A 14314-nucleotide genomic window follows, 5' to 3' on the forward strand; every position below is an offset into this window, starting at 1 on the left:
ATGTGTGAGTGCTCAGGGACTTGGGTCAAGCCTGTGTCCCACAGATGGGATTTATACTCATTCTGTCAGGCCCCTTGGACTGCTGCTAACATAGAAGCACTTCAGACCGACTGCCTGGCATAGAGCCCCTTTGGAGTGGAAAGGGAAAATAAATTCAAACTCTGATGCTAAACAGGGCACGGCAGATTCTTGAGGAACATTCTTCTTTTTTATTCATTCCAGTCAGTGTCTGAGAGAAGACAGAGTTCCTTGTCAGCTCCATTTGCCAGCAAATTGATTTTTCCATAGTTTACACTTTCACTGAGGGTTAGATTTTCAGGGGTTCTTCAGGAGCTTTTGCAGGGCATATCAATTCCAGCTCCCCACTCATCTGGCCTGAAGCCTCATCCTCATTAGCCCTGCTCAGCTCGGGAAACCAAGGGTCTTGGTGTTGGCGACATAGTCCTGGGGTGGCCTGTAGCTTCAGGGTTTGACAGTATTTTGACAACATTCTTTTTGGGTTTGGCCCCCATAGATTTTTACTTTCTAGAGATCAGCTATGCATTTTTAAAAGGATATTTTGTGGGGGTCCTGGGTGGCTCACTTGGTTAAGCGTCTGACTTTTGGCTTTGGCTCAAGTGATAATCTTGGGGTTGCGGGGTTAAGCCGCTCGGGCTCCATGCTCAGCACAGAGTCTGCTTGAGATTCTCTCTCTCCCTCTCCCCTTTCCTCCCACTCACTCATTCATGTGCGCACACACACACATTCTCTCTCTCTCTCTCAAATATATAAATCTTTTTTTCAAAATAAGGTTATTTTATATATCTTACTCAGCATTTCTGGGTGTTTGGAGGGGAATGTTTTCCAGAATAGGTAGACTTACACTGTAGGCAGTTGAAGCCTCATGTTTTGCTTCTATCAGAAGCTGAGTATTGATAATCTGATTCTTGGGATGTTTGGTTCTTAAGTCAAGAACCATAACATTTATTAATGATTATATTAAATAACATTAACTCAAAATGTTGGTTTATTAAAAAGCTTGTGTACAAGCATAGCACACAGATATTCAGGTTTTCAGCTTATCTGAGTGATGATTTTTATTTTGAAGCCATTCATTCAGAAAAATTACACAGCCATTTTGAATTTGTCTTACAACATGGCAAGACCTCCAATAAAGGATTTTGATTCCTGATGTGGTAGCAGTTTTTATAATTACGAATTCCCAGGATGCTGTTCTCTTCAACATCCTGCTGCCATGTCAAGACCACCTGTGTCTAAAACATGTTCTGTCACTGTCTTCCCTCAGAGCGGCACCAGTGGATTCTGCTCAAGGAGCCATCGCTCGTGTTTCCCACACTACAGATGATACAGTCCTTTTATTCTCCTTCCTCTTCACAAGGCTCCAAGCCTTCCATCTGCAGGGCCCGTGGATTCACCCTCAGCACATAGAGCAGCAAGGCAGGGCAGGGCCCCTGGAGAGAGTCGTACTTGGGTGTGAATCCTCTGGACTCCTCTAGCCGTGTGTCCTTAGACAAACCACGTCACCTTCGTAAAATGAGGAGAGCCCAGCACGTCCCCTCACGGTTGTTTGAGGAATCGAGGAGATAATGCATGTAAAGTGTTTAACAGGTTGTCTGGCACCAGGGAACGCTCAGTAAAGGGGAGTTGTTGTGCTGTTTTCCTCGTTGCTGTCATCATGCCAACCAGGACTTGACAGAGTTTTCTTTCGTCATCAGCCTTTGTGCTCGTTCATTTTGCCACTTGTCTGGACGAGGCACATAGTACCTCTGGCCTGAACTGCCGCAGGAGGCTCCCAGCTGGTCTTCCCACCTGGTCACCCGTCCTCCTCCTGCGCTGCGCCCGATGGCGGTTAGCAGGAACACCTCTGATGGATACACTGGCAGTCAGAACCCTCGAGGGCTCCCCTTTGCCTTCCTCTAGCTTAAGATCCAAATCCCTTACCCTCCATCACGATCTCTCACCAGATATATTTATAGCCCATGAGAATACCCTGAAAGCTGTGAAGTACCAGATGAAAGTGAGTGCCGTCCTCACCACCCCCACAGGCTGTAGGCGGCTCTTCATGTGTGTAGCTCACTGCCACAGCTCAGCTTCAAGAGGGCGGGCCTGCGACCTACTTTAGTTTATATCACCATAGCGGCTGACTCAGTATCCTGAATGTGGAGGGTAGGCTTCCACACTTGACAGATTGATTACCATCTAAATTACTGCATCAAAATGTAGGGATCAAAGTAGTTTATTAGAGATCTTGCTGTATGTCTTAGCAAGGTCGAATGGTGGTGTAATTTTTCTGAATGAATGGTTTCACTCAATGGGCTGGAAGCCCAAATATCTGTGTGCAATGCTTGTACGTGTGCTTTTTTTTTTTAAAAGATTATATTTATTTGAGAGATAGCGAGAGAGAGAGAGCATGAGCAGGGGGCGGGGAAAGGCAGAAGCAGGATCCTCGCCAAGCAGGGAGCCTGATGTGGGGCTGATCCCAGGACCCTGAGGTCATGACCAGAGCCAAAGGCAGACGCCCAACCTACTGAGCCACCAGGTGCCCTGTACATGTGCCCCCTGTATGTGTGCGGTGGGTTTTTTTGTTTGTTTGTTTGTTTTGTCAGAGAGAGAGACAGAGCACAAGCAGAGGGAGCGGCAGGCAGAGGGAGAAGCAGGCTCCCAGCTGAGCAAGGAGCCTGATGTGGGACTCGATCCCAGGACCCTGGGATCATGAGTTGAGCCAAAGGCAGATGCTTAACTGACTAAGCCACGCAGGTGTCCCACATGTGCTTTTTAATAAACCCATGTATGAAGCTTGAGCTAGTGTTAATTTGATTACTGATCTAAGAACAAATCCGTTTACAAAGCGCTTTCAGATGCATCGTCTCCTTGATCCTCGTGGCAAGCCTGCGTGGCAGGCAGACCATCAACTACGGGGTTTGAGCGGCCGTCCAAGTTAAAAGAGAAGGAAGTGGAGCTTGGGTCCGGGATAGCTCTTCTTACTCCAGACTCCTGTTCTGGGCAGGAAATACCTCTCCAAGCTTCTTAGCACACTCTCATTAAGAGTTCAGAAAATTCACACTTGATTGATCAGTATTTCCTTCATTAGAAATGTGTTTTTTATTTTGTCATTTCAAGATGAAAGACCTAGAAAGAGAAAGGAGGGTTCTAACAGATGTAATTATTTCTCTGAATTGCATACATTTTCAGTCAGGGCTTTGTAGAAGCTGTAGCCTGATGCAGCTTCCCCCTCCAGGGGTAATGTTTACATTCTGGAAGCTAGCCTTGTCTTGTATGTTTGCTCTTTTAGGGGAAAACGGAACCCATCACTGTGGTGAAGCTGCTAAGCTGCTTCGATGACCTCGTGGCTGCAGGCACTGCCTCTGGGAGGGTTGCTGTCTTCCAGCTTGTGTCCTCGCTGCCAGGGAGAAATAAACAAGTAAGGACCAGTCATTTTGGCATTTCTTAACTTCTTGGTGAATTTCTCATGGATTTTCAAATGAGAAATCCACATCTGCCTGGAAAATACCTGCTCAGAAAAACTTCGCTCTGTGCTTTTAATGGTTCTTGGTAGGACACTTGGCAGAAAGCACGTTTGGGTAATTTAGATCGTGCCTAATATTCTTTGGCTGTCCTCTGTCAGTTTTAAAGATAAATAGCCAGGGGGAACCTTGTGCAGGGTTTTGCCTGGAAAACAAGGTTGGGAAAACCAGCTCCTCCAAGAGCAGGAAGGACTGTGTACCCCCGTGCCCACAGAGCCCCATCTCACTGTGTCCATCCCTTTCTCTCCTTGTGCATGTGTTTACCGTTGATTCCCAGCTTCGGAGATTTGATGTCACCGGTATTCACAAAAATAGCATAACAGCTCTGGCTTGGAGCCCCAATGGAATGAAATTGTTCTCTGGAGATGACAAAGGGAAAATTGTCTATTCTTCTCTGGATCTAGACCAGGTAAGATTATTTCCAGAAATATTTTTGGCCTTCTTATATTTGGAGAAATTATGTCCATAATTACATTTTAGTAAGTCAGTTTGTATTCCCAATAATTGTCCCTTTATAATCTCATTATTTTTTGTAACATTTTCCCTCAAGGACTTCTCTGTAACATTTTCTAAGCTTCTACTTCTGTGACTAAAGGGTTGGCCTTTGTTTGCACTGGCCCCTTCCTTCACAGTGTTCATTCTCCTGTTGTCTCCTGCTGCTCCTTCGAACAGACGCCATTGTCACTCCTCTCTCCTTGAAGGGTTTGTAGGAGCCATGCGAAGCTTTCATAATCATAACTGTGGACAGAGGTCAGTGCTTTCAGGGGGCGGAAGCTCGCCCCAGCCAAACCTTGCCTCTCGCGTGGGAGGGAGCGGGCAGAGGAAGAGGAGGTGTGGTGGCAGCCTGGTGCCCAGCCGCTACCCTCGTGTTTGTTGCTTTTTTTAATCCTCACAACGGCACCCTGAGCTATGTGCGCTCTTCCCCCGTCAGTAGATGAAGAACCCCATCACTAGCCCAGGTCACAAGTGAACACCTGGCAGAATTCAGCTTCAAACAGGTTCTGCTCCAAAACCCGCACCTTTTCCACTGCACGTGTGGCTCTGTGCAGGCCTGTGCTTCGTTGGGTCACGTGTCTGCCCAGCTAGACTGAACACCTTGGTGTCACGAGCCTCTCGTTTTCTTATGTGTAGCCTTCATTCCTCGTACGTAGTAGGAATTCAGCAATTACTAGCCAAGCGGCTTTTAGTCCCTCCAGTCCATGACTGACCTATTACAAGTTCTCTCTAGCAGTAGTTCTCAAAGTTTTTGGTCTCAGGACCCCTCTACACTCTTAAAAGGAGGACCCAAAGAGCTGCTGTTTGTACAGGTTATAGCTACTAAGTGCACCATGTTAGAAATTAAAACTGAGAAATTTTAAAATATTTATTTTATTTTGAAATAATAAACCTATTACTAGAAATAACATTTTTATGAAAATAAATATTTTTAAAACAAGTGAAAAGAAAGACATTGCTTTACATTTTTGCAAATCTCTTTAATGGCTGGCTTGATGGAGGACAGCTGCATTCTGCATAAATGGTCCCAAATACATTGTTTTGGTTGGAGTATAAAAAGAAAAGCTGGCCTCTTGCAGACCTGTAGTTGGAAACAGGACAAGTATTGTAATAACCTATTTAGAGAATTGTGGATATTCTTCATTAATCTTATCCCCCAACTGACGGATGGTGGTTTCTTTAAAGGTCAGTTGTAACTGGGAAGCTGAAACCATATGGGTGGATTTTTTGTACTTTATTACAGTGAAATCCAGTGGTCTGTCTTGCACTTTGAATGGCTCTTTCATCCACGCGCGATTTTGTAATATCATGTCTTGGTCACTTGGAAAATATTGATCTACTGAGTGAAGCATATCTTTTCAAATGTTGACACATTTAATTATATAATTTCAAAGAACGCATCTTTGTTAATATCACCATCGTTCTGATCAGAAAAGTCTTTAGCTACTGGGAGTTGCTCAAGTTCACAGGGTCGATACAAGTTTTCAATTCTAATCCTCATTTGAAAACTTGAAATTTATTATCAGCAACAAATACGATTACTTGTTTTCATCGAAGTGACAAGGTCACTTTGTTCCATCTGAGAAAATGTCTGCCAATACCCATGTTTGAATAATTATAGTATGTCAAATAAAAATGGCATTCTGTGGAAAAAAAAAAAAAAAGCAGCTGGTTGAGCTCCTGGCTCTAACAGTGAAGCAAGTGCTTTTCCTTGAGAGAACCAGAGGACCTCAGTGTGCAGCAGAAGGACTGGTGTGCAAGCCCCATTTTATCACACAAAATTCCGAACTGCGTCTACCCAAGAGCCAGGATTTAATGAAATTATAAATGTTCTGCATCAAAGACAGTCTTCAGCGAAACGCAGGTTTTTTCCCTGAGTGGTGGCGGAGGACACAGTGACCATTAGTGGCATTCAGCGCTCTGCTCTGCCCACCGTGGCTTTTGTGTCAGTGCAAATGTCAGCCCAGTGAAAAAGGCAGACAGAACCGAGTATTATAATGAAAATAGTTTGGACCTTGCAGACCCTGTGGAAAGGACTGCGGAGCACACTTTGAGAACCACTCTTGTGCAGGAAAGTGTTGGGGTTATTAGGAGTCCCTGTGTTGTATCTTCCTTCTGTTCAGGCCCGCAGGCAGCACCAGGACAGCACTGCTCCCCAGCCCACATTTCAGGAAGTGGAGAGAAAGCCACATGTAGAAAACAGGGTCCTTAGCATGCTGGTAACTTATTTCCCAGCTTTATTGAGGTTCTGATAGTTCTTTTAAAAAATGCAAGTACAAAGAGATTTGCAAAAAAAAGATATGGGAGGCTGAGTGTTTTTGTAAAATTCATACAATAAATTTAGTGCATTATAAGCTAAGTTGAAAACTGAAAAGCCACAGTTTACGTAACTACAGATATGAGAGGAAAATCTGCTTTAAAAGTACTTGATATTTGGGGGGTAATGAGAATTTCTCTATCTTCACTGTGTTGGTGGTTTTATAACTGTATGCATTTGTCAAAATCCATAGAATCAGGGGCACCTGGGTGGCTCAGTCATTAAGCGTCTGCCTTCAGCTCAGGGTGTGATCCCGGCGTTCTGGGATTAAGCCCCACATCAGGCTCCTCCGCTGGGAGCCTGCTTCTTCCTCTCCCACTCCCCCTGCTTGTGTTCCCTCTCTCGCTGGCTGTCTCTCTCGCTGTCAAATAAATAAAAATAAAATCTTTTTTTAAAAAAATCCATAGAATCATGTCTCTAAAAAGGGTGAATTTTATTGTATGTAAATTTTACCAGTAAATGTGATTGCTGCTCCCCCCACCCCCAGAGGTCTGTGGTAATGCATCAGGATTTCTTAAACAATTGAAGAAACTGGTTCAGGAGAGGAGTAACTTGTAGAAGCAGATTTTTGACACCAAGAAATAGAGTTTGTGCTAGCAGTAAAATGCCTTTTAGAGTTTACCTTTGTTCTTCAATATACTTAATATTATTTTAGTTCTGTTTTTTCTGACCCTTTCAGTTGGCAAGGATATAATGTCGCCAGAATTGCTTTGAATTCTTTGTGGGGGAAGAGTGTAATGTGACCTTAGGTGATAGTTGCCACAATAATTTTATAGAAAGTCCTCTTGTGTTCTACCAGAATAAATAATACTCATAGTGTAACATATTTCTGCTTAGATCTTCATGGGTTCTTCTTCAAACTGTCTACTGAGAACATTTTAAAAGAAATGATACAGAATTTTTAAATGTTTCTTGCCAAACTTGATTTAGCCTGAGATAGGTGTTAACGTTATTTTCTCATTAGTGAGAACTTTTCCAAATAATTTCATCACAGTGGGTTGACAGTGAATCTCAAGAGAATTAACAGTATACATTTTAAGGTGTAATCTGACCCAAATACAAGTAACAAAAGGATGCTTCCCGGTCATAGAGGAAGTCGGGTTACTTTAACTGCACGCTGAGTTGGATTTAACTGGACTCTCTCACAGGGTGTATGTAACTCGCATTTGGTGTTGGAAGAGCCGTCTTCAATCGTGCAGCTGGATTATAGCCAGAAAGTGCTGCTCGTGTCTACACTACAAAGAAGCCTGCTGTTTTACACAGAAGAAAAGTCTGTCAAGCAAATTGGAACACAACCAAGGAAAAGGTAAACGTCACAGTGCCCCAGCATGGTGGTTACAGAGGGGCTTTAAGTTTTCCTAGGTTTCCCGTTTGCCCTGTGCAAGCTCACAGCGGCTCTAAGCCTGGGGCTCCCACTGGGTCCCTAACCCGCCTGGGGCCCCTCGTCCCAGCATCAGACAGGAAGAGTGTGTCCCTCTTGTTCTGCTGCAAGCACCTGCACGTGTGGCCTCCCTGCCTCGAGTGCCGGGATCTGGGGAAGTCTCCAATGTGGTCTGCTTTGGGTCCACTCCTGTGCGGGTGCCCCTCCACCACAGCCCCTTCTCAGGGACCCCTCTGCACCGTGTGGGCCGTGCCAGGCTTGGGGATAACTGGCAGACAAGGTAGATGTGAGCCCGCCATCATGGAAACTTAATAAAGTCAGCAGAAAAATTGTTAATAGTTGTGTTACCTGCTATTGAGCAACATGCGGGGTGCTTCGAAGCTTCTACCCAGCCTGGAGGTGAAGGCAGACCCCTGAGGGAGTGGGCGAGGGAGGAGTAGAACTGGCTGCGAGGAGTGGGGAAGGTCTGGAGGGGGAGGCTTCCAGGCTGGAGGGGGAGGCTTCCCCCTGTTTACCTACTACCTGGAAGGACAGCAGGAGAAGGGGTAGGCCAAGCCCAGTCGCCTACCAGTCTTGTGGGAAGAGGCAGCAGGAGCCCATGGGTGACCTCCCTGCCAGAAACACACTTGTAGATCCCTGGGGCCTGGTTTACGTGGGGGTGGAGTCAGTGAGGTGGGACTTGGTAGCGTGTGGGGCCACCCCCGCATCCTGAGGAGAGAGGAACAGAGAGCCAGGTGGGGGCAGGGAGAGAGGATGGGTGCCAGCAGCTTGTAGATTGGGCAGCAGGATTTGGAGAAGTTCCTGGTGAAGGGGCACTATTGCCTACAGAGGCTCAGAGGGGCAGGGTGGCAGGTGGGCTGGGGAGTGTGGCGAGCAGGCTGACAGTGAGACGTGGATTGGCTGCACCCACGAGGGAGGGCCCGTGGAGGCTGGTGGTGACAGCCGGGCGGATGACAGATGGCCCAGAGAAGGGGAGGTCAGATGGGCGGAGCGTGGCAGCCCTTAGCTGTTAAAAGACCTGGTCGAGCCTCCCCTTTGGCTTCTGTTTTGCATGCTGAATACCCCCCCAATTCCATCAACAGTTTAGCCTTTTGATAGCATAGCAGTATTCTCCCTCTTGGCCCCTGGAAAACGCAGTCGGATTTGTAGCTTCGGCTTAGGGACTCCACACATCTTCATCTTAGTTTTTCCTCTGCCAGTGTCCCCCTCTTCTGCCTGATGTTTTGTCCTGACTTGTCATCAGTGTCTTACTGCACTCTTTTTGGAAGGATAGTGGAGGATAAAGAGAGAGATGAAAACCAGTTACTTTTCACGTGGATCAGCCAATAGTCCTCTTAAAACCCGGTCTTCCAGCCTCTGGTGTGGAAACCTAAGCAAGTTTCCATGAGCACCTCCCAGTGCACATGTGTTGTCGGTCTTTTGGCCTGTCCTGGGCACTGTTCCAGGCTGCGGACGCACACAGATGTGTCCCCTTTCTCCCCAGGAGGCCTATTTCACTGAGCCCTGGAGGAGTGGGGATACCACAGAATAAATGGAAAAGTTGTTCACCTCTGTGTCTTCAAGGCTTGTTTTTTTGTTGCGTGCCATGAATTTGTGGTTCAGAAAGGGCATCTGGTGTGCCTGGGGGGGCAGCGCGCAGTGGACAGCAGTGAGCAGGGGACACGTCTGTGCCCTCATGCAGGGTACCTGTGTGGGCTGCAGTGCGTGCTGTGGAGCAGACAGGGTGAAGCCTTGGGGTGGGGGTGGCACGTTCTCTTAGAACAGTCCAGAAAGACTTCTGTGAGGAAGCGATATTTGAGCAAAAGCCTCAAGCCTGGGAAGAGTTGCTGGAGGAGCGTTCTGGTCTCAGGAGACAGCGAATGCCAAGGCTGCAGATTGGGCCAGGGCTTACAGTGTTCGGGGAGCGAGAGGGGGCCAGGGTGACCAGGGAGAAGTGGGTTGGGTACACTCGTAGAAAATGAGATTGGAAAGGAAGGCCTGAGCCAGCTTAGGGGCGGGGGCTGTGGGGACCACGTGCTATTGCCCGAGTTCTTCTAGGCATAACAAAAAGCCATTGAAGTGCTTTAGGCAGGAGAATAGCAACATGAGCGATGACGTTTCAGAGCTCACCCCGGGTTCTGTGTGGAGACTCAACTGGAGATGGGCAGGAGGGGGACAGGGAGGAGGGTACCGCAGGAGTCCCGGGAGCAGGCATGGAGGCTGGCTCCTGGTGGTGGCTATCAGGAGCCGGGGAGGTGGAGGGAGCTGTAATTTGGAGATAGAAAGCACGGGGCTGGATAATGGATTGGATATGGGGCAAGGGGAAGAAAAGAAGATTTCTGTGCTGGTGACTGTGGCAGCTGGGTAGCTGTGGTGGGCACACTGGGCAAGCCTGTTTGAGGTCAGACATCCGTTCTATTGGGAGCATATCGAGCTGGAGGTGCCTGTTAGGTAGTAGTCAAGCGGGAGCCGTAGCAAGGAGTGACATCTACAGGCCTGGAAATCCCTAGATGCAGGTGACATTGAGACCCCGACATTGGGTGAGTTCACTGAGGAACAGTGTTTATTCATGTGACATTGAAAAATCCTCACCGAGTCTCTGCTGTGCCCCAGGCAGCCTTCTCCATCTGAGGAGACAGCTGTGAACGGGGAAAACCTCTAATCTCAGGGGGCTCACATTCCTGGCGGGGGAGACCAACATTAAATCACTATGTTCTAGAATGTTCGGTAGTAATAAATCAGGATATGGACTAGAGAGAAGGGAGCACAGGACACGGGTGTGTGCTCTAGATAGGCAGGCAGGACGGCTCCTCCACAGGAGAGACCAAGTGTTGTGTGTGCCAAGCGTTTGAGAGTTTGGGGAGCAGCAAGGCTATGTGCATGTGGAGCAGAAGAGGGGCCAGGGCAGAACCCCATCCTGTAGGCTTTGTGGACCTTACCCGGGGGCTGCTTTGTTCTAGCACACCAGCAGTTATGAGAGGCTTTGACCAGGGCAAGTCACCCTTGCTGCTCTTTGGAGGGGGCAGGAATGGCAGCTCAGGGGGGCCAGCCAGGGGCTTACACCAGGGCAGGGTGGTAGGAATACTGGGAGGGCAGAGCTGGCAGGTTTGCTGACACGTTGGCTCTGGGGTGTGAGAGAGAGAGATTAGTCAGAGGCCGTGGCTGAGCCCTCGGGGGAGTGGCGGCGCACTGGCCTAGAGAAGCCTGGGGGAGGATAGAAGAGTCTGTTGTGGACAGGTAGCATAGTCTCCCTCCCAGGGGAGGGCCAAAGGGGCAGGAGCAGCAGGTGTGCGTCTTGGGAAGCGGGTGGGCCAGGGTGTGCGTTTGGGAGCCTGTAGCATGCAGATGGTATTTAAAGCTCTGGGATGGACAAGCTCGCTGCGGTGTGAGCATAGCTGGAGAAGTGGGGGGCTCTCTGTTCTGGGCATTGGCAGAGACCAGGGTGTGAGGAAGGTTCAGAGGAGTGAGAAGTTGGAGGCCACATGGAGGAAGTGTCGCAGGGCCAGCAGCTGTGCCCCAAGAGACGGCCTGAGACAGACGTTTGTATTTGGCGACCTGGTGGTACACACAGCCTTGCTCATGGAGAGGGGCCAAGGGTGAAAGGGCTGGAGGGGACGGGATCGCAGTGCTCGGAGACAGCTTTTTAGGGGGCTGGTTTTTGTTGAAGGGAAAACAGGAGGGGGCCCCTTGGGGGGAGCATGTCTGGTGAGAGGTTTGTAAAGATGGGCTGGGTGGCAGGTGCTGGCTGGCACAGGGCACAAGATGGCGGTGCCCGTGGTGGCCTCCCTGGAGCCTGCTGGTAGGTGACAGCGTGGCCTGGATAGGGCCAGGGTGTTCTCAGCGGGGAGCAGAGCATGGGTGTGGGGGCACTTGCAGGCAGAGGAAGTCAGTGTTGGGGTATGGGGTCGTCCTTTTTGGGTGGAGTTTGTGAACCTCCTCAGACCGGACCAGATAAAATACACGTTACTCCCAGAAGACCTCAGTGCCCTTGGCTGTCCCCAGATGTGTTGTACGTTTGCTCTCCTCATGGGAACCCTCTCCATACCTATTAGGTGTCCCATGCAGCCCTGTCGTCAGGGCCCCTGCGTGTGGCCGTCCGTGCTGGGTGTGGACATGCAGAGTCTGTGCCCCAGCAGAGCCAGCATCAGGTTCTGGAACGTGGTCACTGCCGTCGTGCCTGTGTGACGGCCTGTGGGCAGTTGGCTGTTGAGCCTTTTGTCACCCATCCTACACTGTCATTCTCTTGCCTCGGGCTCTCTGTCCTCACTCAGCATTTCAGGTCTGCGGCCCCAGAGATTATACAGCACGTTAGAAAACTCCTTTCAGAGCGCCCAGCCGGCTCAGTCGGTAGAGCGTGAGACTCTCGAACTCAGGCTTGTGAATTTGAGCCCCATGCTGGGGGTAGAGATTACTTAAAAATAAAATCTTTTAAAAAAACAAAAACAAACAAAAAAATACTCTTTTCACACTAATGCGGCTCATAGAATTAAAGTATTTTTAAAAAGTCATCAGTGATTTTTCTAGAAGTGACTGCCACCAAAATTAAGGAAGTAGGTTAATTTAGTTATGATTTAAGAATCCTGCAGTTCCTGGACCTTAAAAGTGGGAGTCTGAGTGTCCACTTCAGAATGACAGCAGCAAGTGCTGAGGAATCATGCCGCAGGTGGGTGGCACCAAGACAGGGCTTAGGACAGGTTGCACCTTGCTCTAGCTAGTTATCCCCAGCTTAGCTGCCATCCCCCCAACAACTCACACACCACACGTTCCAGAGTTCCTTAGAGCCATCCACCCACCAGGACCCTCTCGTCATGTTCCTTCCCCCAGAGTGCCCGTCCCTTCCTCAGCCGGGTAATAGTCCCGGGTTCAGCCCTCTCCTGCCCCAGTCAGGACACATCCCATCTGGACTCCTCGGGCAGCCCTTCGAGCCTCAGATGCTCTCGCCGTGATTCATACACATGCACACGTCTGCCCCCGTTTGTTCTCGGCCAGGGCTAGGATCTCGTCTCATTTATCTTTCATGTTGCCTGCAGCACCATGGTCACACACCACGCAGGACTCACTCAGTGTTCGTTCAGGTGCGTGCTTTAGTTACCCAAGGTGACCAAATCAAAGTGGAAGTGACAAGAGGGTTTTAAGAGGACCTATAAATAGAAGGAAAACGTGTAACAATTGGGTCACCAAACAGAAATTTATTTGACAGGAAGGGCAAGAGGAAGAGGTTAGGGACTGCCCTGCTAGAATTCCTTTGGGTCTATTTAGAGAATCTTTCCAGAACAAATCCACCAAACGCAGTAATCAAACACGATGCTGATTATAGAGTTGTCCGTGAATGATCTACAGCGTTAGAACCATCTTGGTTAATCTAACAATCTTCCTTTCAAAGCTGAATTTGATATTCGACATCCTCCTTGGGCCCTATCCAGAGGGATTTAGTTACTGTGCAGCCAGAGGGACCTAGGGAGATACTGACGTGCAGAAAAACGTCCGGATAACTCTATCTTTGTGACTGTGGGGGATGGGCCCTGGAGACAGCCCCTCAGGAGGGCCGGCGCACTGCTGTGTGCAGGGACGGTGAGGAGAGAGGCACAGGGCCTGTGGGGAGTGCGCAGTGCTGGCGTGCATGGAACTAGAGGCTGATGCCAGCTGTGAGCGCCTGTAGCCCTGTGTGTGGCCTTACAGTGTCACCAGCAGTGCTTTTGTGCCTTTATAGACTGGCTCACTTAATCTTCACTTTAACCTTTGAGATGGCAATGATTACCCCTGGTTTACAGATTAGGAAACTGAGCTCCAGAAAGTGTGCATAGCACACAGCAAATGTCAGGGCTGGAAATTGAGCCTTGCTGTCAATCGAGAGTCAGTACTCTTTCTACTGTTTCAAATCAGAGAAGGATTTTGGGGAGAAGGTGGACTGAAACTCTTGAACTTTGAGTTCTGGTAGGAGCCTGAGATTGGGCAAAGGTGTGGGACCATGAGAAATCAGAGGGGCGCCCAGCCTGCTCAGTTGGGGGAGCATGCGACTCTTGATCTCGGGGTTGTGGGTTCAAGCCCCACATTGGGTGTAGAGATTGCTTAAAAATAAAGCCTTTGGGGAAAAAAAGAATTCAGATTGCTGGTAGGAGCACAGGTTGCTATAATTTGAAATTGTCTTTCACACCTGAATGTGGTCAACTCAGCAGCCCAACAGTTACCCAACAGTGCAATAATTTCTTTTCCAGGAGAGCCTGGGCAGACCCTTAATACACCTGCGTGCTAGGAGGTCTGCACGGAGATGCTCGTAGCACTGTTGTTTAAAATGACAAAGTAGAAATAATTCAAATACCCATCAACAAGGGAGTGAGTAAAAAAAACGTGGCATACTGTGTAGCTCTGAAAATGAATGAGCTGTAGCTTTTTTATCAGTAAAGATAAATCTTAGAAATACACGTTTAAAGCAAGTTGCAAAAGTATGCAATAGCATCATACTTTTTTTAATACAAATGAAAGACAATGCTAAAATACGTAGTGTTTAAGATACATAGGTATGCCATTAAACTATCAATAATAGAAGCAAGGGAATAACAAACACGAAATTCAGTCTTGTGGTCACACCTGGGGAATGGAGGGGCAGGAACATTTAGG

General features: G+C 48.3%; 1 protein-coding gene across 1 annotated transcript in view; it reads left to right on the top strand.

Moving 5' to 3' along the window:
* The window catches only part of TECPR2 (tectonin beta-propeller repeat containing 2), a 98635-nt gene that overhangs the window by 22588 nt on the left and 61733 nt on the right, over nucleotides 1–14314 (top strand). Inside the window, exons 3-5 of the mRNA XM_045777181.2 lie at nucleotides 3293–3421; nucleotides 3802–3933; nucleotides 7485–7642. Of these exons, the coding sequence (XP_045633137.2) occupies nucleotides 3293–3421; nucleotides 3802–3933; nucleotides 7485–7642 (419 nt within the window). The remainder of the gene's footprint in view (nucleotides 1–3292; nucleotides 3422–3801; nucleotides 3934–7484; nucleotides 7643–14314) is intronic.

This window comes from Ursus americanus, chromosome 26, assembly GCF_024610735.1.
Source record: "Ursus americanus isolate L20-20 chromosome 26, mUrsAme1.1.p, whole genome shotgun sequence".
NCBI classification, from domain to species: Eukaryota; Metazoa; Chordata; class Mammalia; order Carnivora; family Ursidae; genus Ursus; species Ursus americanus.